We start from the raw sequence: 24,814 nt of genomic DNA, 5'->3' as shown, positions 1-24,814 counted from the left end.
TTATAAGGTAATCTGCCTCTTTTATGTGCTCATTGATTTGTAACTGGGCAGCAGAATATTTTTGGTTGAGGTCATGTAATATATCATTTAATGAGTCTATTTTCTCCTTTAGTTCAGTAGTTTCCACTTCATATATCATTTTATATTTGTATAGAGAACTAGTTAAAATTGCAGTCTTTCCTTTCTCTTGTCTGACGAGATGTTACTGGTCTTTGCTTATAAGAATAGATGCGAAACTGACGCTTCCGCAGTGAAACTATATTGTACCGGCTCCAATAGATGGCGCTACTGAATCGGTATCTATACGTATATGTAATATGTATAAATAATGTCATAATTATTATATGTTGACCTATCCATAACCTCCGGTTCCAAATCCAATGCAAGTAAAGCCTGATTAGATGTGATGTGATGAACTTAACACTTCGTTTCATCCGGATGTCCCTTGACATCGCTGGGTTTGAGACTGGATTTCCACTTCCCTTATTCTATCGCGTTCTCTTCGCATTCAATGTAGTCTTTGTGTTGATGTATTTTTCTCCAAAATTTTTCTGCTTGGAAAAATTGTTGTGCTGCCTGGTATGTACAAGGGGAGGTCCAAAAGTTCGCGGAATGGAGGGGATGGAGTGGATAGGAGGTGGAGAGGGATAGGGTAGTTCGCTTATGTCATACTAATTGGGCACTCATAATTAGTATTATTATATTAGTTTATATAAAATAAGTGAGTGACACGTCATGGCGGCAATATTAGGAGGCGGTCTAGGAGGATTATCAACAGGATATTATTTACTAAAGAATAACGTAAGTCATAATAATAATTTGAAGATATTTCTGCTAGAAGCTACAAATCAGTGTGGAGGATGTATAAATACCATTCGAACGAAAGACTATGTATTTGAACAAGGTCCGAGAACTATCACCCAAGGGTGTAATTGGTTTGAATACACTAAACATGATGCAGGATTTGGGTCTCAGTGAGCACATATCGCCAATAAAACCCGACCACCCTGCCGCGAGAAATGGATTGTTACTGGAGATGAAACATGGGTTCATCACTTTGAACCTGAATCAAAACAGGAGTCCATGCAAAGGCACAAAAAGGTTAAATTATCTTTTTTCTTTTTTTAATTCCGTGATAGGGATAGTTCCATCTGTTAAGTAAGTTTTTATGCGTCACCACGCATCATGGACATCATTTTTGTTTTAGTGTTGAGGCGACGAACTATTCCCAAACGCTGGTTCATTTTCACAAAGAGTTAAACACTCGAATATCAGCTCGTTCGTCCACACCATCATGTACGTGTACGCGCATGCGCGGCCGCTGGTGAATTTGACCTGCGGCCGCCTTCGATCAATCTGTAGATCTGAAGTAATAATTCTATTCCTACATTACTTTTTTCGTGTCAACAGTAGTGGTTTCATCGACGATTATTGAATAATGGCTGTCTCCGACTTCTTCCAATAATTCTACTATCTCAGTGATGAAAATTTGATCCAATTCACACAATGTATTTGCGATGTGTTACGGGAGCCAACGAACCGCTGATGATGTTACTTAGATATACAGCAGTGTTGTTATAAAAGCGATACCTCAATTTAAATTCGTCATCTGAGAACATTTCAAAGGGATTTCTTCTGTGTCTCAAGTTTCTTGGCACTGATATATTACTAAAACCGAATTTTCACATGAATCTTTTTTTTAAATTAATGAATACTGTTATATTATAATTTTATTTATTAGATTTCTGAACTGAACTGAACACTTCGTTCCATCCGGATGTCCCTAGACATCGCTCAAGTTTTTTTCTTTACATTTCTCCTCCTATCGACATATACTCTATAATAACATCTCCGAAGTTTTCAGGGTGGTTGTAGTTGTCAGAATAAAAAAATATTTTTATCACCCTCTTTACTTTCGTCAATTTGGACAATTTTGCCAATGCCATCTATTTTCCCTTGGTATTCTTGATTGTCCAAATAATTACAGCCATTTCCCGGCAGTAATTATTCCTTTAGTTAATCTAAAGCTCCCTATCGTTAATAGCTTACCGCCGGGTTTGAGACTGAATTTCCACTTCCCTTATTCTATCGCGTTCTCTTCGCATTCAATGTAGTCTTTGTGTTGATGTATTTTTCTCCAAAATTTTTCTGCTTGGAAAAATTGTTGTGCTGCCTGGTATGTACGAGGGGAGGTCCAAAAGTTCGCGGAATGGAGGGGATGGAGTGGATAGGAGGTGGAGAGGGATAGGATAGTTCGCTTATGTCATACTAATTGGGCACTCATAATTAGTATTATTATATTAGTACTAGCGGTCTGCACTGATATATTACTAAAACCGAATTTTCACATGAATCTTTTTTTTAATAATGAATACTGTTATATTATAATTTTATTTATTAGATTTCATGGGTTTGTAGAATTTTATAACAAAAAAAAAGAATTCATGTACATGTAAAGTTTACTTGAATAATAGTAATAGAATTTATAAGGTTTAGGTGGTTTATGTAAAAAAAAAAAAACAAAATAACCATAATTATCAAGAAATAATTATTTATTTTATTCCTTGAGTGCGATAAGTTTTTTATCTTTCGGATTTCTATTTCCTTACAATGTTTTTCTAATAATAATTTCTTCTCCAACTCAAATCTCTCTTCCATATGCTGGACTTCCCTCATGTATTTTTTTTCCTTACTCCATCAAGAGTTTCTTCTTCCTCATTATTTTCTTTCCTTCTGATTGATCTTATCTGTTGTGGTGCAATAGTCGAGGAAGCAGGCTCTTGTTGTATTCTAGACGCAACTCTTGTTGCTGCTTCATAAGTTCTTCCCTGGTTTTTTTGCAAGGAGGAATAATTGATGGTCATAGTCCGTATTTGATTTTCTACTGTAAGCACAGGAAATTTTATGACATTCTGTTTTCAATATTAGTGGAGAGGTGCCATGAATGGGTCAAAATTATACAGGTATATATTTTGGGGAACATATGTGAGATAAAGAAAAAACTTTCATCTAGGCTTGAAATATATTTATTTATCTTCAAAAAATAATAACTAATTATTTCTTCTGTGATCAATTCAGCATAATATTCAAATAAGAAAATGTTTGATTATGTCCCTTCGTGACTGGGTGGTATTGAATGGGACAGTGCTAGTCATGAAAGGGACACGTTAATAATGTTCCAAATTCTTGATGATAAGTTACATAATACAACATAATTTCTAAACGAAAGTTATTGGATTCGTCCCATTAGAAACGTGTCCCTTTCATAGCACTTTCCCCCTACATACTTACGTTTTTTTTTAGTTTAGCCTTGAAATTATGGAAAGGTTTTATTATTCGTGGATATTCAGGCTAAAAATAAAAAAAAAATATATCAAATAATATAAATTTTATTTATAATACCTATGTAGGTATAACATAACTGATAAAATAATTATCTTTGCAAGTGTAGGGCTTTGTAATGAATTATTAGCAGCCTCCTTAGTAACTTCCTATAAATATATAAAATATAATTACTCAATCTCTCAATTTAAAAATATATATGTATAGCGCTGTTATCCCTTAATGGATATTCCAAATTAAGGAATAAAAGCAGTAGAAAATGTAAAAAATAAAAACCTGTTGGTCATATGTAGCATCGCTATCGAAAGGATTGTTATCAACTACAAATTCATTAGTATATTCAACTATAAATTCACTAGGCCGAGCTGCTATTAGCTCTTGATCTTCAGACGGAGGACTTGGTGGCGGAGGCCCACCGCCTGTCATGTTTCTTGCTTTTCGAAAATTATGGTCTGAAGTCTTAGCCCGATTTAAGTATTTAGTAATAAAACATCAATTCCATTTAAAGAAATGGGATTTCGTTAATTAACATTTTCAAGGATACCCAATTGTTTTTTGCATTTAGTTTTAGCTGTACTAGGACTGATAGGATCTATTGGGCTTATAGTTTGATATAAAATATCAGGTGTTGGCTGAAAATGGAAACACTGGGTTTCCATTTACAGTTTAGACTTATGATAATTCTCTGTTACATTTTCTTCTTTCTTAGTTGAATATTTCAACTGATTACGTGAGTTTAAACGGTTAGAGATAGAGGATAATGAGATTATACAGGGTGTTTTGCTCATGGACTGACATGATTTGTGGGGGGGAGGGTCATGTGTTATTTTCCCCCGTGAGATGGGCCTGATGAGGCCTTACACGCCTTTTTGGAGGGAGGCGCTCCTCCAGCGCTTCCAACCGGGCGTTCATCATTCCCCCATCCCGCCGCAAAATCTCCGCGTTCAGATCAGTGTCCACTCGTTGCGTTTGCATGGGCTGTGCGGCCCCTATGATGGCCCTCAGTTCTCCCACCTCTTTTCAGAGGCCCTCGATTTCCGCCTGTAAGCGAGTGTTAGCAGCTTGCAGCTGCCGCGTCTCCTCCGATGCAGTTCGCTGTGCAAGAAGCACCACCGCTTCTTGAATCGTGTACGAAGCATCCTTAAGTGAACGTTTAAACGCCAGCCTTAGGTTGGACGATTTTGCACGCACCTGCTCGATGGCATCTAGGCTCTCCTCTATACGACGTCGGAGGGCTGCGGTGGAATCGTCGACAATACGTCCGTCCCCAGATTCCCCAGCGCGAGAGGTACCGGCTCGAGAGGCTCGAGAGACCTGCGTTTCTTCGCTAGCCTCGAGCTCCGATTCCCTTCTAACGCGCGACAAGGCTTTCCTAGCGGCTGTCATATACGCTTAAGTCCTTCTTGCTGAAGCTGTACCCGCACAGACCCCAGCTACTGCAGCCCCTCGCCCTTTGCCCCTTTTCGAGGCTTTCTTGGCCTGCCGTGTTCGGCCTTCTTCCGTGGAGGAGCCTGAGCAGCTCGCTCCAGAGGACCGCTTACGTTTGGCCCACAGTCGATCCTCCTCATATGACTGAACCGTCATGAGACTGTCTACGGACGTTGCCGTGGACAGTCCACTGGGTCCAGTCTTTCTCCTCCTGGTTTCAACACGCCCCGTTTGAGTGCGCGCCTCCACCCCACGTTCTGTTTCGCTTCGTTTGCCAGTGTCGTGGATCGGTCCAGTAGCATTTGGCACCGAGGAGGCCTGGGAACCCACCTCCTCAGTGTCGGTAACTTTGCGCAAGTTTTTGCCCTCCCCAGAATACGTGGGGCAGCCTGAATTGGTCTCAGGGAGGGATTCTCCACTTTTGGTGGTACCCTCCTAGGGTAGTTCCTTTTTTAAACTTGCCTCCATCATCTCCTCCTTTCCCCTCCAGTTTGCAGTATGCCTGCCGGGTTAAACCCGCCAGCCGCTATCTAGGGCTGGGCCCTTTCGGGTCCACAGCGGCCTCATCGGCCCCAACCCCAGTACATCAGTGTATAATGATAAACAGAATAATTTATCATCATCTTCATTAGTTAGTTGTGCTGTTTGAAGCTGCTGTCTTGCGTGCAAACTTTTTTCTAAAGTATCAACTATTTGTTTATCCACTGCATTTATTTTTTGTTTTTTCCTTAGTAGGGCGTTAGTAGGGCGAACATACTTTTGGCTCAGTACCCCTAGCACGAATATTTGTAGGTTTCGTATCGTAAACGTTTCGAGTTGTCGATACGAAAACGGACTAAAACGAAAGTCGGAAGCACGAAGCACTTTCGAACCAGTATCGAGAGCTCGATACGATTACGTTGGTGACGTCATACTAACGTAAGCAAGGATGGGAAATGAGTGATGATGATAAATAATGAAAGAATTTAGAACGGACACATTTAGCAAACGTCGGAACAATTTTTTTACCACACCCTGGTCCGTTTCCGCTCGACTGGGTACATGGATAATAGTTGGTCCTTTTTGTCACCCCACCCATCATGATATTGTAATCCAATATCAGGATGAGTTTGGTGGAGCTTCCAATTCGGCGCTGGCCGTTGCCATGGTATGTAGAGATCATAGACACCCTATTAGAGTCTCTCCATACCATGACATCGACGTCCCCTGCGGTGAGACCAGCAATTTGTCCTGGGCGCATAATTCGCTTGGTGAGACTGTGTAGGGCCTGCGGAACGTACTTACGATCGGTTCGCAGGGTTCCTACACAGTCAAACCCCAAGGATTTTAGACGTCGAGCGAGGCTTGGGGAGTTGTAGAAGTTGTCCATCCACAACGTGTATCCTTTATTTTCAAGGCCTTGAACCATACGCATTACGATTGAGGGTGTTGAGGCCTCCAACGGATCTTCTGTAGGTTGTAGAGGGGCTTTTTTATGAGCGTGAACCTCAAACCGCCATAGGTAGCCGGTTTGAGATTCACAAATCTCATAAGTTTTCACCCCTCTACGTGCAGCTTTATTTGGAATAAGCTGGCTCATTTCGAGCCAACCTTTCCACATCAAAAGACTCTCGTCCAGAGCAATATTTTGAGACGGTGTATAAAGTTGCTGAAATTTTTCGTTCAAGTGCGACAGTATTGGCCGTATTTTAAAAAGTTTTGCCTCGGAGTGGCCCAGTTCTAACGCACACATGTCGTCGTTATTGGCAAAATAAAGACATTTGCTTAATAATAAAAAACGATCGATTGACATGTATGCGCTAAAACCAGGAGTGTAAAAAATATCAGGGGTGGAAGACCAGTAGTCCTCCATGCGGGTCTTAATTACAACCCCCATAGCCAAAATTATCCCAAAAAATGTGTACAATTCATTTGTATCGGTGTTCTTCCATCGAGAAATACGGCTTCTGGGACACATGAGGTTGTTATTCAGCATCTGGTCTGCCACCTGCTGAGCATATTTATTTGTCTCCGAGGCAATGTGTTCCATAATTTGAACATCCCATATGTCCATAAAAATGTCATACGGGTCGTCATGAAATGTTGTCGGACCAACATTATTTACCGAAAACGTTTCCCGTCTCAATCCAGGGGGCATTGGCGAATTCGGAAACTCTTTCCAGTCAAAATCATACCAGCGCCAAGGCTGTTCCGTCGCCGTTAGTGGTACATCAGGCACTGGGTCAGCGACAGACACTGGGTCAGCGACAGACACTGGGTCAGCGATAGGCACTGGGTCATCAGTGGGTGCATACGCTTCGGCAGTATCCTCATCCTGGTCCAAGGGTGTCTCCATGATGCTCTGAAGCACCCTTGGAATACCACGAAACACGCCTGACTCTTCCGTCGTCGTCGCTCTCGTCGGAGTCTTCTTCGCTTCCTGTAACAAATGATTAAAAACCTGGTAAAAATCAGTAGCTAGGCTACGGCCCTAAACCAAACATAAGCGGGTTCTTACCGTAATTGATTACTGCACTTAAGTGCACTGCGTCGCCCATAGGCACCAGCAATGCCGGGGACATTGTCAGTGCGTTGCCGGCCTTTAAGGTAGGAGTACGCTCTTTTCTTGAAGGTCCCTAAGTCGTAACCGTTTGGAAACACCGCATGAGGAAGCTTGCTCTTTTGCTTTTTGCTCTTAGTTTTAGATGTAATAATATAGAAACGTATCTTATTGTACCGTCCCGATTGATATTTAGCTACCTCATCGCGTTCGTTATTTCTTAGTGCAAATGACGCTTGGTCACTACCTTTGTTAATATATTTACATATTATATACTTAATAGATTCAATACTCTTGAACATTCCAACATTTATATGTGCTCCGAAAGCTCTAGATAATACTGGAGAATATGGCGAGTGTATTATGAGTTTTAACGATTTCATATAGTACAGGATCTACATTCGGGTCAGGAAATTCAGCACTAATTACATGATCTACATCACGAGGCCGAATTTTGTCTTTCAACCAAATTAAAATGTGAGCGTGTGGTAGCCCTCTTTTTTGCCACTAATTATATTTAACGCGCCCGACAGTCCCAAAAAAAAACAATTTTCAAAATTAGTTTATTGAAAAAAAAAATTACAAATTAAAATCAAACATTAAAATTACGTTAAATACAAATGGACTTGCTCGAGGTTAGAAGCTAAGTAAGGTGGAGTCCACAGCGGTGATCCAATTTCGAAGTCAATGCGAAGTCAGCAAAATGTTTCCCTGAATGTTACCGATGAGTATGTTATACGCAGAGGCGACCATAAAATATACCAAAGATTATGTAATGGTATAGAGGCGATATTAACTTGTAGATTTTACTATCTTGAATCTTCTAAGTGTATCTTCGGATGATAGGCTTGGTGGTATATAACACACTCGACTGGTATATACGTACAAATCAGAGATAGTTGAGAGTTGATGAATATGTACTAACTTTTTACAAATACAATTATTAATTCCAGGCGATAAATTCACACAGCTCAATATTTTTTGTAGAGATCTTTTAGACGGTAATGCAAATAGTTTCTCCAATAAAGCGTAACCTTTCTGGCTCTATTTTAATATTGTAAGACACATTATCTTCTCGTTCATGTTGTAACTCTTGGTTTTTTGCCACTTTGGCTTAATTGCAGTTTCGTAAATGCAGCTGATTTTGTATTTTTTTGCATTGCTGCTGGTTCTGGCAGTTTAATAGATTCAATACTCTTGAACATTTCAACATTTATATGTGCTCCGAAAGCTCTAGATAATACTGGAGAATATGGCGAGTGTATTATGAGTTCTAACGATTTCATATACTACAGGATTTCATATACTACATTTGGATCAGGAAATTCAGCACTAATTACATGATCTGGGTCATTTTCAGAAAAAGTGTACACTATTAAAAACATGACGATTTTTTTTTTTTTTATTGTTTTTCGTTTTTTTTACTTAAATTAACAATTGATATTCTTTTCATTATATGAAAATTATGATAAAACCTCTTAATCAGGATTATTTACTGAAATACAACTAATTTATTGCCCATGGAGAACAAAATTTATTCCATTCCGAAACGAATGGCTTTTGGTTATAGAAATAAAATAAAACTCATTTGGATTTAATCAAATAGTATAATTGGTTAACGGTATTTTGTACTTCAATATAAAATAGATAAAACATAAAATCAACAATAGCAAACATACATAATCATCATTTTAATTTCCATTACGTTACTCTTTGTACCAAATTAGTTCAATAATTTCTGGTATGTTTCTCAATTAGGATACAGCTTAGGAACTCTTTTTTTAATTATATTAATCAAATGATTAAAATCTTAAGTATCAAAATCTAATAACAATTAAATAGCATTTCGCTCTAAAAATAATATTTATATTAAAACATAAAATAGGACAGTCACGGAATAGACTATTTCTATAACGGAATAGAATTCTTAAGACTATTGCACATTATCAAGAAAATGAGATCAAATTATTACAAATATTCTAATATGAGCAAAATGACAGGTACATTATAATAATATTACCATGGGTACTGTAACTCTTGCCGTATTAAAGAATGCAGTTCCCACCTATTATTAATTAGTTACAATAATTACATTCATCTTCGCAATAGTGATCATAAATGGCATAAAATGTACATTGCTGACACCAAAAAAACTCAACATTTATTAAATTCTTCACTTTGGTATTATCAAATACAATAAAGTGGTATGGTTTATGGATTAAACTGGTGGGAAATCCACAACCGAAACATTTTTCCACAATTCGGAAATGAGTGATTAACCACGGCCACATTGATTCGTGCAATAACATAAAATCATTTTTGTTTAGAAATTTATCAACGTTTGCTAGGACAACCATTTTTACCAGGTAGGGAAAGTACCTGAAAAAAAACACTCTTATTAGATAGTCAACTTGTGCCATTTTGAGTACATTAATTTCAACAATATTATAAAAAAAAAACTTTTAACTTCAAAACCTACCTTAGTACTTACTTAACTTAAATATTTTATATATATCCAAATAAAAATAAATTTTCTTATTATAAATAGATCGATACTACAAACATAATGTATCATCTTCCTAAGAATTCCATTCCGAAACTTTTCGATTCCATTTCTACGTTACCTGCGTTTTGGTTACGGAACGGAAGTATCGGAAGTCTAACTTTAAACACTTTTATTTTATTATTTTAAACTAACTCATATAAGATTAACAAGTTTGGTATCAATTTAAGTTCACTGAAAGCTAATAAAGATATCAAAATAATTAGCAAGATATAAACTTGTAAACTTACCTTGAAATTGGTTGCGGTTCTGGGAAATCTAAACCGGACCGCTACTGAGATGTATGTTGCTCGTCCGCCGGTCGACGTCAAAATAGCCGAAATACTTGTTGGAACCAGTTTACAGCATTAATAATGTTGCCAATCGACATAAATAAGCATTAAATGGTAGTTTTTATAGAATCATTTCGCAAAAATTGCGGTTTCGGAAGGGAATTTTCCATTTTAATTAGTTTATGTCCTCACAAAGATTAAATTATTTAAATTTTTTATGCGACATTAGACTATTGCTGTAATTATTAAACAAAGGGTGCATAACTATACTTTCCAAAATATCAAACACATTATTATATATAAGTCAAAAAAATACATTAAGGTTACGTTATATTAATGAAAATGGTAGTGGGACAGTGCAAAAATAGGTACATTCTACTTTCATTTTTGAAAATTAAGGTAATATTGGTGTTTATAAGCAGCAACATTATACAATATATTGTTAAGATATCACTACAGATCCAAAGTTTTAGTGTTGTTTTTCTTAAAAGTTAATATTACTCTTTAAATAAAATACATAAGTTGTGGGACACACCCAAAACACGAATGTACACTTTTTGTGAAAATGACCCATCTACATCATGAGGCCGAATTTTGTCTCATTAAAATGTGTTCAACCAAATTAAAATGTGAGCGTGTGGTAGCCCTCTTTTTTGCCACTCGACTGGTATATACGTACAAATCAGGGATAGTTGAGAGTTGATGAATATGTACATCTACGCGACGCTATGCAACAGGATGACAATCGCTTCCCTATCACACAATAAAAAAAAAAAAACAGGATGCCAATCCCGATAATTTGGGCCGTTTGGTTATCTTACCATCTTTTACCGGCGGCCCGCGTTACATGCATGAGCGAACGCAAGATGCTTTTTGTTATGTAAGGAACACTGATTTGCTAAATGATGGCAATTGTCATTTATTTCAGTATCTTGATCACGTGAGATGTTCCTGAAAAAGTCCTCAGAGAGGTGCTCCTTATATTTTCCCATAACTGCGAAGTCAGTTTCAACAAGTGGCATCTTGCAGGTTGAACACTGTATTTGTGCATGTGCATGATCAGAAACCAATAACTAACTGTGGAAAAACAAACCTGGAGTCAGAGCAACTTCATCAAATATAGAGCATATTATTATATAGAACATATTATATTTTTTTCTTCGGGTAACTTTTTAGCACATTTTTCCAAATGTTTAATTATACAATTATTGATTCCAGGCGATAAATTCATACAGCTTAATATTTAAATAAATAAATTATTTTTTTCTAGAGATCTTTTAGATGGTAATGCAAATAGTGTGCGTGATAACGAATATTAAAAGTGTCGTAGGTGGGCCAAATGCATATAGATAGTGGGACCAGTAGGCCGCAAAACTCAAACATTAAGAAATAAAACAAAATGCGATGGAAGTACGAAATGAGTATTTTTAATAATAAAATTTAAAACAAGTTACATAACAACTTCTTCCCAGAAATTTGACATCTTTTTTGTTTAATTAAATTGTCTATTTGAGGAGTAATTTTATCAGCGGAAATCAATTTTAAAACTGAACCCAAGTGTGCATTGGTCAATCGTGATCTTGCGGGAGATTTGTTTCCTTTCACGAGGGGACACTTTTAGGTGCTTCCAAACATTGATATAATTTTACAAGCAAATTTCCGTATTTCTTGGTACACAGCAGGTAAGAACTTAATGCGACAAATTATCAACTTCCAACTGTTTTTCCCACAGCATCAACTTGCATTTGAAGGCTTTCACTTGATTGTACATATCTGTTATCATTTCAAGTGGTCCTTTTAATTTAGTGTTTAATTCCGACAAGTGTTTCGTTTGTGTATCTACCATAAAGGAGAGATCTTGTAGAAAAGATTTATCGGATAGTAAGTTGACATCCTGTCCTTTCACTTCCATGAACAGAATGAACATATGAAGTGCATTTTCCGACTTGTAAGTATTTTAAGGAAAGCACAAGTGACCCTATTTCGTAAAAAAATATACAGGGAAAATCAAAAGCCTTCAAGAAGAATTCGAAAGGCGCTTTCAAGACTTTAAAGTGCAAGAAGACCATTTTTCGTTGTATACAGGTTTTTTCTCTGTAGATGTCGAAAAAGTACCCGTTCATTTGCAGATGGAAGTCATTGAAATTCAGCGTCAGACCCATTTAAAACAAAAATTTGACAGTGTTGGTGCACAGTGTTAGACCCGGTCTAATTTTAAACCTAGTTTTGTAATAAGGTAGAAAGTGTATGACACCTTTGTTTGTAATAAGTAATTTAAGGTCCGAAATATTTTGTTTTGTAAGTGTACGTGCTTAAAAAGCTAGTTTTGATGTGAGTTTTATTAACATCCATATGTTGTTGATATTGATTTAGAAAACTCACATTAAAACAGTCAAGCGCTGTCATTATCGCTTTTTTCAATGCACTTTCCAGGCAGTGGAGGTGAAATAATCCTTTATAATGATCGCCATTGTCTCAACACATGTTATAACATTTCTATTTACAAGCATAACAAAACAGTACTTTACCATCTGTTGTCAGCGATTGATTTGGGAAATCTTCTAGTTATAAGTTATAAAATTTCTATTTACATAAAATAAGGCATTTTTATTATTATATTCTTTCAAGATTGTGAATATGTGTATGGTTTCTTCGGTGGGTCTTTCTGGCAAAAATCATTTTTGGCAGTCTGAGCAGTTATTTCTAATATTTTTTAATATAAACCCACACACATATGCACAAGCTTGCCCTTCCGATGTCACCAAGTCCACTGCTTCGACTGCATCAGCCAGTAACGGTTCAATATTGTCCGTATCAATGATTTCACTCACATTTTCGGCCACATTTGCGGTTTGGGTTTTAATAAAACTTGAAAAATTATCAGCTAATGTAGCTGAGTCATATTCACAATTTTTTCTTTTCCCTGTGTGCCGCATATTTGAAATTAACGCCTTTTTGATGCCGGACACAAATTGTTCGATTGTTGGGTTGTTGTTGCAACCACAAGTTGTACCTGATGCAGCCAAATAAGTTTTCTAAAACGTCTTGGTTTAAGCGACGTGTGGGAAGGTTGTTCACACCTAATTTTCGTAAAATTTTCCACAAACTTTCTATGCAATTTAAAGTTTGAATCCATCCATCTTGAGATAAAGGATTTGTTTTATTCCTCACATATTTCATTGATGAAATAAATTGCCTCATCTCGCTGAACAGCTGCAAATGAGGACTTCTTGCTGAAAGGTTTGTGGAGTATTTTTTTCATCTGCGCAAGTCCTTGCTGTGCGCATTAAAAGCATAAAAGAGCTCGTCGAATTTTTTCAAAAACGTTGCAGTCGCATGAGCTTTCCCTTGAAGGTCACCTGTGAAAATAAAGTGGAGTAGCATCTAAACTATAAGTAATTATATTTAACGGTCGTTAGTAAAATTGTACTATATAAACAGATACATTTTAAATTTAAAATCTTTATTTTGTGAAATACGAGATGTATTAGTGCGTGAATTTTGTTGTTGTTCGTAATCCGTATCATCCGTATCAGTTTTATTCAACATTTGAGATAATTCTTCCGCAGCTTCTTCAAAAGTTTTGAAATGATTGCGTTTTAATGTACAGTTGTAGGTGTTTCAGTCTAGCTGTGGTAGGATTGCAGGGTTTTTGCAAAGAAGCTCGCCATTTTTTTTTGGCCAGTATAATTTTCCTTGTTTCTCCCAAGAAGCGGGCACTGTTGATAATTCAACCCGGCCTTTTTTACGAGTCGAAACGATTTTGAACAAAAAAATTTCTATAACACGACACAACATTTTCTATAACTCTGCTACAAAAGCTGTTGATTTCTCCTTTATTGTCCTTCCATTTTACGATGCTCAAGGTGTTGTCCCTGTTGACAATCTTTTCATCTTCTCCTCTATTCATCCTGGTATCTTTCTTGAATTCGTACAGCGTCTTCTTTTTGGTATTAAATCTATTAGCCATCAGAGTTCCAGTTCCTTCTATTTTTCTTTTAACTAACTCTTCTATTAAAGGCAGTGAAGAAAAATACCGATCGAAGTAAAGGAAACTTCCTTCTGGGAGTGTAATGGCCAAGCGTAATACAAAAGAAGCACCGACGCCAAATTTATCTGAATCAGGTAAGTTCGTAGTGGAGCCTTGATATATTTCAAAGTCTAGAACTTGTCCTTTGGAAGTAGTTACCACATAATTCTTCAATCCTGCTGGACGAGGTTTGTTTTTAACGGCTACAAATCGCATCGACCTTCAAACGGTATCATTTGCTCGTCGATGGAATAGTTACCAGCATCTCTTAGAATCTGTTTCGGACGGCATCAATAACAGGTTGCACCCTCCACAACCTATTTTTGGCTTGTTCTTCAGCCTGATTCACCGCTGCAACATCTACACAATGCAGTTTTGTTCTGAAGAGAAAAAACCGTTCCCTTGACATTCGCAATCGGGTCATACCTGTATTTTTAACTCCAAATCATCTTCAAATCGTCTTGGAAATTTTATACACCCAACTTTGGCATGTATTCCGAAAAACATCTACATATCCAGTAAAGAACAAGGAGGTTTCATTTGTATATCAGTAGTCAAAGCCATCTCTTTCATGAGCTCGACACTGCAATAGCGCTCAAAATATTCATATGGGATAAGAATTTCAACTGGTTCACGAATGGCACCGTCTGGAAGAGTTTTACTATTAAAGGGCTTCTTCTGCCATGATGCTAGTGCACTCAGAGGCAAGTTATCTTCAGCAATGTCTTCATCGTCATCAGAAGAGGAACCTTTATAGTCGGGATTTTCTTGAATAAAGTCATTGAGCATCTCTGCAATGTATAATTAAAAAAAGCGAATAATCATGAGGAACTCAAACTCATGAGGTAGGGTAGGGCCCACGTCGACAAAATGAAAAAAAAGCTTTTTTTTTAAATTAGATTTCATTCCTGTCCGCCACTAAAAAGCGAACGTGTGGACATTACAAAAGTACAATTCAGTTCAACAACCTAGATAGGTAGAAGTTAGCCCACACATAAATTTGGCGATGCGCGCACGCACACAAGTGCATTGATTCTCAATAAGCTTATCGCGTGTTTACGATTTAGGAAATTTTTAAGACATTTTCAAATGAATGCTATTATTATTTTATTTTTTTATTCGACAATAATATTTCAAATGTACCTTTGGTTTAATATCTAGATCTTAATTTTAAATTTTGGCTGGTCATTGAACCTAACTAACTAACCCTGTATAACGACAAACTCTTCGATCACCTCTTCCTCCGCTATTTCAGTTTCTATTTCTTCGCTTTCCGGCGGCATTTTATCTAACAAGTTTCGTGTCGACGGTGTCAACGTAATATCAACTTCATCTTTATTCTTATTTTCCTTGTCTTAAGTTTCTTCTTGTTCTTTGAACCTTGTGGATGGCCTCTTTTAGCAGAAACCTTTGATTTTGCATACATATTAGCTTCTTTTTTATTCCTATAGTATGCTTCGACTTCTTCGACTGAAACGCCACCAAGCATTGAAAAATCAGCCCTAAAACTTATTAATTTAAACTTATTAATTTTAATTATAAACTTATTAACGTAATATCTACATTTGAATTTTACAATCGATTACGTAAAATTCGAAAATTAATTCGCGATGAATTAATATTTAAACTTATTAATGTTTTATTTACGGTATATCTATATTTGAATTTTACAATCGATTACGTAAAATTCGAAAATTAATTCGTGATGAATTAATATTTAAACTTATTAATGTTTTATCTACGTAATATCTATATTTGAATTTTACAATCGATTACGTAAAATTCGAAAATTAATTCGCGTTGAATTAATATTTAAACTTATTAATGTTTTATTTACGGTATATCTATATTTGAATTTTACAATCGATTACGTAAAATTCGAAAATTAATTCGTGATGAATTAATATTTAAACTTATTAATGTTTTATCTACGTAATATCTACATTTGAATTTTACAATCGATTACGTAAAATTCGAAAATTAATTCGTGATGTATTAATATTTAAACTTATTAATGTTTTATCTACGTAATATCTATATTTGAATTTTACAATCGATTTTGTAAAATTCGAAAATTAATTCGCGATGAATTAATATTTAAACCTACGCGCTCCGGTTCCTCGGTTCCCGTGAATGGGTAATCTAGGAAAACTTAAAAATCTAGGAATGGCAAGTCACTAAGAGAATAATTAGTGTACCTACTTACAAGATTTTAATTTCGGCCTTTCTTGCAGTATCAATGTTCGGATACCCTTCGCGTTGCGGTGGCCAATGGTGTAGGTTCTGGATCCCCGTCGTCGTCTATCCTATGGAATAGCGATACTCGATGCGTTTAGTTTTCGCGTTCCGAGTGACGGCTCTCAAGGATAATCCTACCGACTGCGCCAATTATATTGACCGACCCGCGAAGGTGCAAAAAAAAAACCGAAATTTACTTAATAATAATTTATTGTAATAAAAAAATGACATTTTGAATTATCTCTAACTTAATTAACTACGTCCCTCCGGTTCAATGTTGAAACCATTGTCTTCGGCGGGGCAGCGTCGCGGTGGTGGTGGAGTTACTGGGTACAAGTCCTTACTGGGTGGCCTTATGCATCTTCTTAATTAATGCGTGTTATATGTACTTGACAACTGCTTAATACATTAATCTTATAGAATCAAAATATTTAAGGAAAACATTATGAAACTCTGTGTCAAAGTTACCCCGCATAAAAATAAATAGATAATATTTGGTAAGTAATAATTGGTAACTTTGACACTGTCAAAGAGTGTCAAAGTTACCCAGTTATTGTTCAAAATACATATCTTTACATTTATGCATGAAATTTGAAAATAAAACGTAATTATATGCAAATCTTTCATGATAATGCGATAGTACAATCACAATAGATATGAACGAGCATATTGATATTGTTCGATATGTCAGACAACGGCAAAGGCAAAAACTACACCCAAGAGATACGACGAGAGGAGCAATAATAAGAAATAATTTTATTAATCATCATTTTAATTGAAATAACTTATAAATAAGTATTACAATAAATAACTGATCTAAGATTTATTTAACAGTTTTATTTCTAATTACTTCTTCTCTTTCTCAAGCAATAATATATATCTATTTCAATTTTATGGCGCAGCTCCTGATGAATAACATGCTGTGTGTGGTATTTCATTTTTATTTTATGTTCTTCCCCCAGCATTTGCAAGCTACGCTTCACAGATTAGGTAACGAGTACAGATGCGACAGCTACATTTAGGCTTAGTTCCGAAACTTATGTTTTGGCGCTGCAGTCGCTATTGCCCGTCGGGTTTTTTTTAAACAGCTGTAGTCTGTGGCTGTAGTAGTGATGGGCAATATACAGAAAAATTGTCATCGATATCGACGACTAGTGATGTACAAAATTTTATCGATGCACTAGTGTTACTTCAATTTTAAATATTTTAAACATTAAAAAGGAAAAAAAATGCAAATATAATTTCAAGATGTTTTAATTCTATCTTTTCGTTTTAACTTTTTTATATTTGGACAGCGCCAGTTTTTGGGGACTATACATCTTTGATACATATTTATCTTAAATGCTTCCTTTGAAAATATTTTTTTTTTATTCTTACTTTTTTTAAAAGGGGTTTTGTCAACAGTTGACAATGTCACCCCCGTAAAAGCAAATAACACGATATTAGCATACATAATAAAAATCAACTACTACAACCCAAATATAGTTTTATCAGCATCTTTGCTTCTCGAGAAAGAGGAAAAGCCAAGATGCTGTTACACCATCCCAGATTTAAATCACTATCTATATTAATATTGTACATTAATTGAGATCGTAAGAGCGTATACGCACTATGCGGGTAGCCGTCCGGCTGACCGCAAGCACAATTATGTACGTAATATTCATTTCTATGCGCACTGTGCGGTCTGCGGTGGCCGCATCGCAGTGCGCATAGAAATGAATATTACGTACATAATTGTGCTTGCGGTCAGCCGGACGGCTACCCGCAATGCGGCTACCCGCATAGTGCGTATACGCTCTAAGGCCTCATTCCGAACACATTCCGTCAAAATATGTGTAACATCATCAATGACATCACATTCTTGGCAATTAGGAGATGTACTTAGCTTTAACAGAAATTTAAACTTATTTGATGGGATGTTGTTAATAATGTTGCATCAATTGTGCACCTGGAGCCTTATTAAAAATTTGAAAAACAAAGATTTTACAATATGTCTATGTTTCTCGCATCCCAGCCAAGTATAACTTAATATTGTTTCCATGTGGTGACGCAAATTATGACCAACGCCTGAGGTATGACAATACATATTTAAATAATCATGAATAATCTGAGCACCATCACTGTACAGTATAACAAATTTTGATGTTGGATAGAACAAATTACTGTTCTTTAAAAGCTTATATTCTCTTACTTTAATATAATCATGAATGTTACTGTGGTCTGGACTGGTAAATGTATTTAAGTAATTTTTGCATTTTACACCATTGGAAAATTTTCTACAAATAAACCCCGCAGTATAGGCAGAACAGTGAACCCGGATCATTTCTGAAATCACTTGCTCTTTTAATGTCTCTTTCTCTTGTGATGAGGACGATGGGAGACTGACATTTAATCATGGAATATTTTCTTTATTTGAAAACTTTTCTTGAAATAGAAAATTCAGGGTAATCATTGTAGCAATGTCTCCCCATTGTCCTCTTCGCAATTTGAAAATTTTGATTGAGAACTTAAAACATTTGACAAGAGCAGAGACTTGAAAGCATGAATAAATGTATTTGGATCCTGGTCCACATTTCTATAGTTAATTGCTCTGACCCTCCCAAATAAGTTGATTTATATTCCGCGGGTATAAATAGTCCAGACCATAACATTCGAATAATGTTTTTGATAACCTCAAAAAGCTTTCCAAAGTAACTATCCAACCTTCTAGGCACGGCACTCTTACAAGGCGTGGTTTTCCTGCATGGATTGCGAGTTTACTTGTACAATCTTTGTATTCGATATTTTTTATTTTTTTTAATGGCGTCTGTCCAAAATTTTTTATGTTCACTGTGTGGCTTAACAGCGCGTCTCAATTTGCCACGTTCTGATCCACCGGGGTACCCATTCACACTGTCGAACAGGTTGTCGAAAAACTCTACCACCTCGGCTTTGGTTTTCATTGTTGGGTTTTCCACCCCACCACGAACATCTGAAAATATAAAACAGGAAGTAAGAAACAAATCTGCGGAATGTGCTTTGTACTAGCGGCAGTACACATGGGGCCAAGGCGTTGGGCCAACGTGTTGGGAAAAAATGAAGGATATCAAGATTCCTGTTCACACATTGGCGTACTGATCATTCTGCATTGGCGCTTCAAAGATGGACGTAGTCCGTAGAAGTTCTTGCAGCCGCGGCAATTTATTTATATAAGTACAGTGCGTTTAATTATTACGTACATGTGCATCAATAACAATGAGTGTACTCTGCCGTCTGCGATGATACCATTTTCCAATCTCTATTGTCCTTTTTTTATAACTGTATAAATAAAACATTATTATGTTTAGATTTTTTCAAATGTTTGAAAATGTGTACATTTTACATTTAATTTAATTTTAACTACCTATAAAACGAAACTTTAAAGATTAGATTTTAGATATTATTTTATTAAATGATAATATTATTTATGTAATAAAGCACAATTTGATCAAAATCATGCTCATTGTATATTGTTATTTAATTTTTAAGAACAAGTAACTTTTCAATACTATTTTACTCATTTTATAAATATATTCATTTTTTTATCGCATTGTATGAAAGTTAGATAAGAAAAACATCTAGAATAATATAATAAATAGAAAATAGAACATCTAATTTATTGAGTCATATGGTTTTATTTTTGTGTAGTTCATGCCGTGGATTCCAAATTATTCCTTCATGCCGATACAAATCTACGAATTGTAAAACCTCGGCGCCGCCATCGCTATCGGAACCTTGTTAAACGTAAATTTCATTGACGCGCAACGATACTGTCTCCGCTGACGAGTAACAACAAACTGAACAAGACACCAACGTGTGAACGCTGTTTGTGGAGCGCGCCAAGATCCTTTGATGTGTGCACAAAAAACCGACAACATTCGGTTGGCCTGCCAATATTGGCGCCAACTAGGCTAATGAAGCCAACATACCGCCAAGTAGCTCTCTACACGTTGGCCCAACCCGTTGGCCCAACACGTTGGCCCAATGTGTACTGCCACCATACGAAATTTATTTAGTGGAGAAGACAAAATTGAGTATTTAATGATTAATTAATATGTCCCCAAATATACTTATTAACATGTGCTAAAGATTACACTAATGTAATGTTTTAATGTATGATATGCCAAACATTTAGTTACTTAGTGCATCCGTGTATTTTAGCATGGCAGCAGTTCTTGCACTAAAAACTTGATTATTTTGATTTATTGTTATCCGACTTGAATTATTGTTATCAGACAAAATAACTACAATAACTTCATGTTGTGTATGTTGTTATTATTTTAGGTTTATTTTAGGTACTTCAAGTATTATATGAATCTACATCTAGTGATATACACAATAAATGGCTCTTATTTACGAGCCAAAAGTGCTAACATTATCCACTCATTCATTGAATTCCTTCAACAATAAACTCCTGAATCTATAGCTTGTTAAGGAAAATGTCTTTGTGGAACTGTCATTATAAGCAAAAGTAATGTACACCAGCATTGGTCCACACCTTTCTGTTACACCCTCTGTCCCTAACATGACCCACAATTTATTTCTACAACTGATGTCTGACTGCTAATGATAACCAAAAGAAATTACTTAATCATTGCTGACAATCTATATGATAGTGTAACTGTACAGTGTGAACTTACCTCCTTTAATAAGTGGTTCACCAGGAGCAATTTCGTTTTCAGTGAAGAGACAAGGGTAAGAAAAGCGAATTCTTTTGCCTTCTTCATCAAACTGGGTTTTATCAAAATGTTTATGACAAACCCGTTTCATTAACAACTGCCCTTCAGAGAGTCCAAGAAGTCACGAGGAAAGGCATCCACAGATTTCTAAGATGATTGTTTCTAGGTAAACAAAACTTAATAATCTCTATGGGAGCCTGTAAAATAAAATTTATACATTGGTTTTAATTGTTCACTGTGCTTTTTACTCATATAAAAAATAAAGTACCTATTTGTTATTTTTAAAAAACAATGAAGCACAATAAACTTACTGAATTTTGAGAAATTCCATCACTATCTAATTTGTTTGACTCATTCACAAAGTCTGTCGGGCTTATTTGCATTATTATTAGATCCTCTTGAGACGGAGACGGGGTTCCGGGTTTCCGAAGTCCCCCACCAGTGATCGTACAGCCCTCTTGTGCTCCGACACGTTCTTCTTCGCTGTCAACTTAGTTCACTTCCAGAACCCTTTTAGCTGAGCGATGTCTTGTGACCTCCCAGTTAATTCTCTTATTCTGTTGTAATCTAATGTATCTCTGTTGTAATAAGTAAATAAAACAAATCCCGAAATAAAAATAAAACGTATACTACTAGCTGTAGGTAGGTAGTAGCTATACAGTAGACTTGATACTTGATTTGAATTTTTATCCATTCTGCATTTTTCTTTTTGTTCGTATTTGTATCCGTTTGCTTGTTTCCTATGATAGATGATGGTTTGCGTATTATTTCTAAAAACAGGTCCTGTGAAATAGATAAAACTAACAGTAAAGAACATGGTATGGCGGCGTGGTAGTTTATTTCAAGATGGTAATAATAACTTGTTTTACCTTTTCTCCTTGGATCCAGTTTTCTCCACGGCTCTTTTTGTTAATTACTTCTTTTTCTGCATCCATATTTGTATCAAATACTTAAAGGATCGTCACGAAAATACAAATAGATGACAAAGAGAGATTGAGCGTTAATGTTTTCGTCAAAGGTTATTATCATTTTATAACTATGCGTATATTTGACTCGCTTAACTCCCTTTATATTATTATCTTTAAATAATTTCGCTAGTGTTAATTGTTTAGGAAGTTGCTTAGTGCTAGTTACGCACACATCCACTCTTTCCTCTGAAGTTCCGCTCAACCTCCGTACCGCCTTCCGAGATCTCGAGACCACATCCCATCCCTCCTCCGAAGTATCACTCCCCTCAACTGTCCTAGTCCTGTTTCTGTTTTGTTCCACATCAATACATTCCACACTTTCCTGCATCGTATTATTCATATTCGACCGTCACACTCGAGTGCGTCCGAGTTTATAAACAAGCAAAAACAAAAGAATATCCCGCAAAGAAAACTAGACGCGACCACTCGTACGAACGCCGCGACGAGACATTCTTATGGCTTCAATCGAAAAATTTAAATCTAAATGTGGAGAACTGTAATTTTTCGCTGTCGATTTTTGTTGTGATTGACTGTCTTGATCTTCTGTATGGCTTTTATGTTCCATTGCGATAATTTCCTGATGTGCTTGGCTGTATGTTAAGCCACGCCTTTTTACCACACAAGGCGTACTTATCCAGTCATCTGCTGGGATTGACTGTTCGTTTTTCATCAGCGTTTTATCCTTTTTTCTTGGCCATAGTTAAACGTTATCAGTCTCCCAACCATCCGGCACAGCCGATAATAATTTGTAGCGGGTTTGGAGGAGTATTTAGGTATAGTTTGGTAATTTTAAATGAATAACACAGGTTAGGTCGACACGTCTTTAATAGTGACCTTACAAAAAATGGTAGCAAACATGCTAAACATGAAATATTGTTTTAAAAAATCATAAGGCGCATAAAGTTTAGAACATAATTGCTTGCCTCTTTCGATGGTTTCCACTTTATACGGCATCTGAAATATAAGCACAAAGGTACTTGAATTCAAAATTGATAGTATTATAAATTGCTAAATCTAAAATAATAACAAGAGTAGAACAATGATAAAATAACAACCAACAGTATATACTTAGTATGTAAATTGCAAGCGCGAAAACACATCCGTTCGGCGATCTCACATTTTTTCGGAATTAGGTGGTTGCGCACTTTCGTCAAGATTTCATCGAAATTTAGGTCCTCGGGTTTATTAGGATAACATAAATCGATAAATAAATCCAAAGTTTACGCACCCACGACGGCAATCAAATATTTAGTACGTGCAGCGTTTAGGTTATGTATGTCAAACCACGCTTCCAACTGGCTCACGTAATTACTCCACTTACAAGTTGTACTGTTAAATTCTTTAACCCATTGAGCCCCAAGCGGCCCGATCGGTCCCAGACACAATAGATTTTCTATTGTGTTTGTGGTTCCGGGGCCTGAGTTATTAATGTTCAAATTGGTTGTAGGAACGTCGTTCGCCATCCTCGTCGCCAAATATGTTGCATTTATAAGATTGAATTGAGGAATCAATACGGGAATAAATAACGTACACAGGATAGAATCAAGACTGACATTTATTTTACAAATACATATTATGATCCACAGATAATGTCCTTATTTTTTTCAAAGCAGATATTATTTTATTCTCCTATTAGGTTTTCCGGGATTAAGACTTGTTTACAATTCAAAGCTTGAACGGAGAGTGCAAATGGAATGAGGGAACGACAGCAAGCAAGTAAGTATGCGGTGGTGTGAGGGGCGGAGTGCGGGGGATGGATTAAATATTCGAAGCGACGAAATTTTTTTGACACATGCCATATTGTCAAATCGAGAGTTACTATAATTTTATTATGGTGACTACCCATTATCAGGGAGTGTGACTTTTTAATGATTGGCTCAGATACTTAATTTCTTTTAGCATAAATAATAATTGTCTCATCCAACAATGCTTCTGAATGATGTTGTTGGCAATTTATCAACATAATCTAACCTTTTGCACAGAATATTACAGAATACATAGTAGCCTTGGGAAAACTTCGTATTAACAGTGGCAATACCAATTTTGGTGTGAAAGGGATAAAAAACATGATTTAGGGTCAATGAACTTCTCGTCAGTCGTCAATCCTAGACGATATCTCCAGTGTTTAGATATACATCTTGACTTATTAGTACTTCCATTATTTCTTGACAGTTGGTTTGTCTATGATACAGAGAAAAGTAAAAATAAAGTAAAAAAGATGATTACAATAAATTTATTTATGTGGCATGGGCACAGAGTTCACATTCATCAGTCATCACAGATGTAATGATCATAAACAGCCATAACACAACAACCCCTACACCAGGGTTTCCCAACCTTTATTTCACTGAGCCTCCCCAATTCAAAAATAATATTCTCATGCCCCCTTAAGTTTAAAAACATTAAAAACACACAATTTTTTTTACAACTATATCATTTATTTGAATTAAAATTAAAAACAAAGAGTTCCATACAGATTTGTAGATATTTATGTTTTACGGATCTAATAAGAGAAGATATATGTATCTACACTTGAAAACCATTAACCATTTATTTTAATTATTAAATACTAATGAGATACTTGAGCTTGCATCTTCTGTACCAGTATGTCGATTCTGGGTCTTTGCTAGAGCAATGGTTAAATAGCTATCGACGGCAAGACGATTTCGCTGTTTAGTTTTTATTAAAATCAAAGCTGAATAACCTGTCTCACATAAATATGTGGTCGAAAATGGAA

General features: G+C 36.1%; 1 protein-coding gene and 1 long non-coding RNA gene across 2 annotated transcripts; one reads left to right on the top strand and one right to left on the bottom strand.

Moving 5' to 3' along the window:
* The first annotated feature begins 12,859 nt into the window (after positions 1-12,859).
* Positions 12,860-16,554, top strand: LOC149896280 (uncharacterized). Its single transcript, XR_016458394.1, has 2 exons — positions 12,860-14,269; positions 16,409-16,554. It is a non-coding gene; the product is annotated as an uncharacterized LOC149896280 (long non-coding RNA).
* A 2,471-nt stretch (positions 16,555-19,025) lies between these two features.
* LOC149896279 (uncharacterized) lies at positions 19,026-23,640 on the bottom strand. The gene is made up of 3 exons (XM_090118247.1): positions 21,421-23,640; positions 21,071-21,306; positions 19,026-19,383 (listed from the first exon to the last, which is right to left on the bottom strand). Exons 2-3 carry the CDS (start codon positions 21,198-21,200, stop codon positions 19,169-19,171), a joined length of 345 nt encoding a protein of 114 aa, XP_089974373.1. The 5' UTR covers positions 21,201-21,306; positions 21,421-23,640; the 3' UTR covers positions 19,026-19,168.
* Positions 23,641-24,814: the final 1,174 nt, after the last annotated feature.

This window comes from Colias eurytheme, chromosome 29 (genome assembly GCF_061535395.1).
Source record: "Colias eurytheme isolate Ceu_HAF_F1 chromosome 29, ilColEury1 Martin Lab GWU primary, whole genome shotgun sequence".
NCBI lineage: Eukaryota > Metazoa > Arthropoda > Insecta > Lepidoptera > Pieridae > Colias > Colias eurytheme.
Note: the sequence above shows the minus strand (reverse complement) of the source record. Positions and strands in the feature narration are given on the sequence as shown.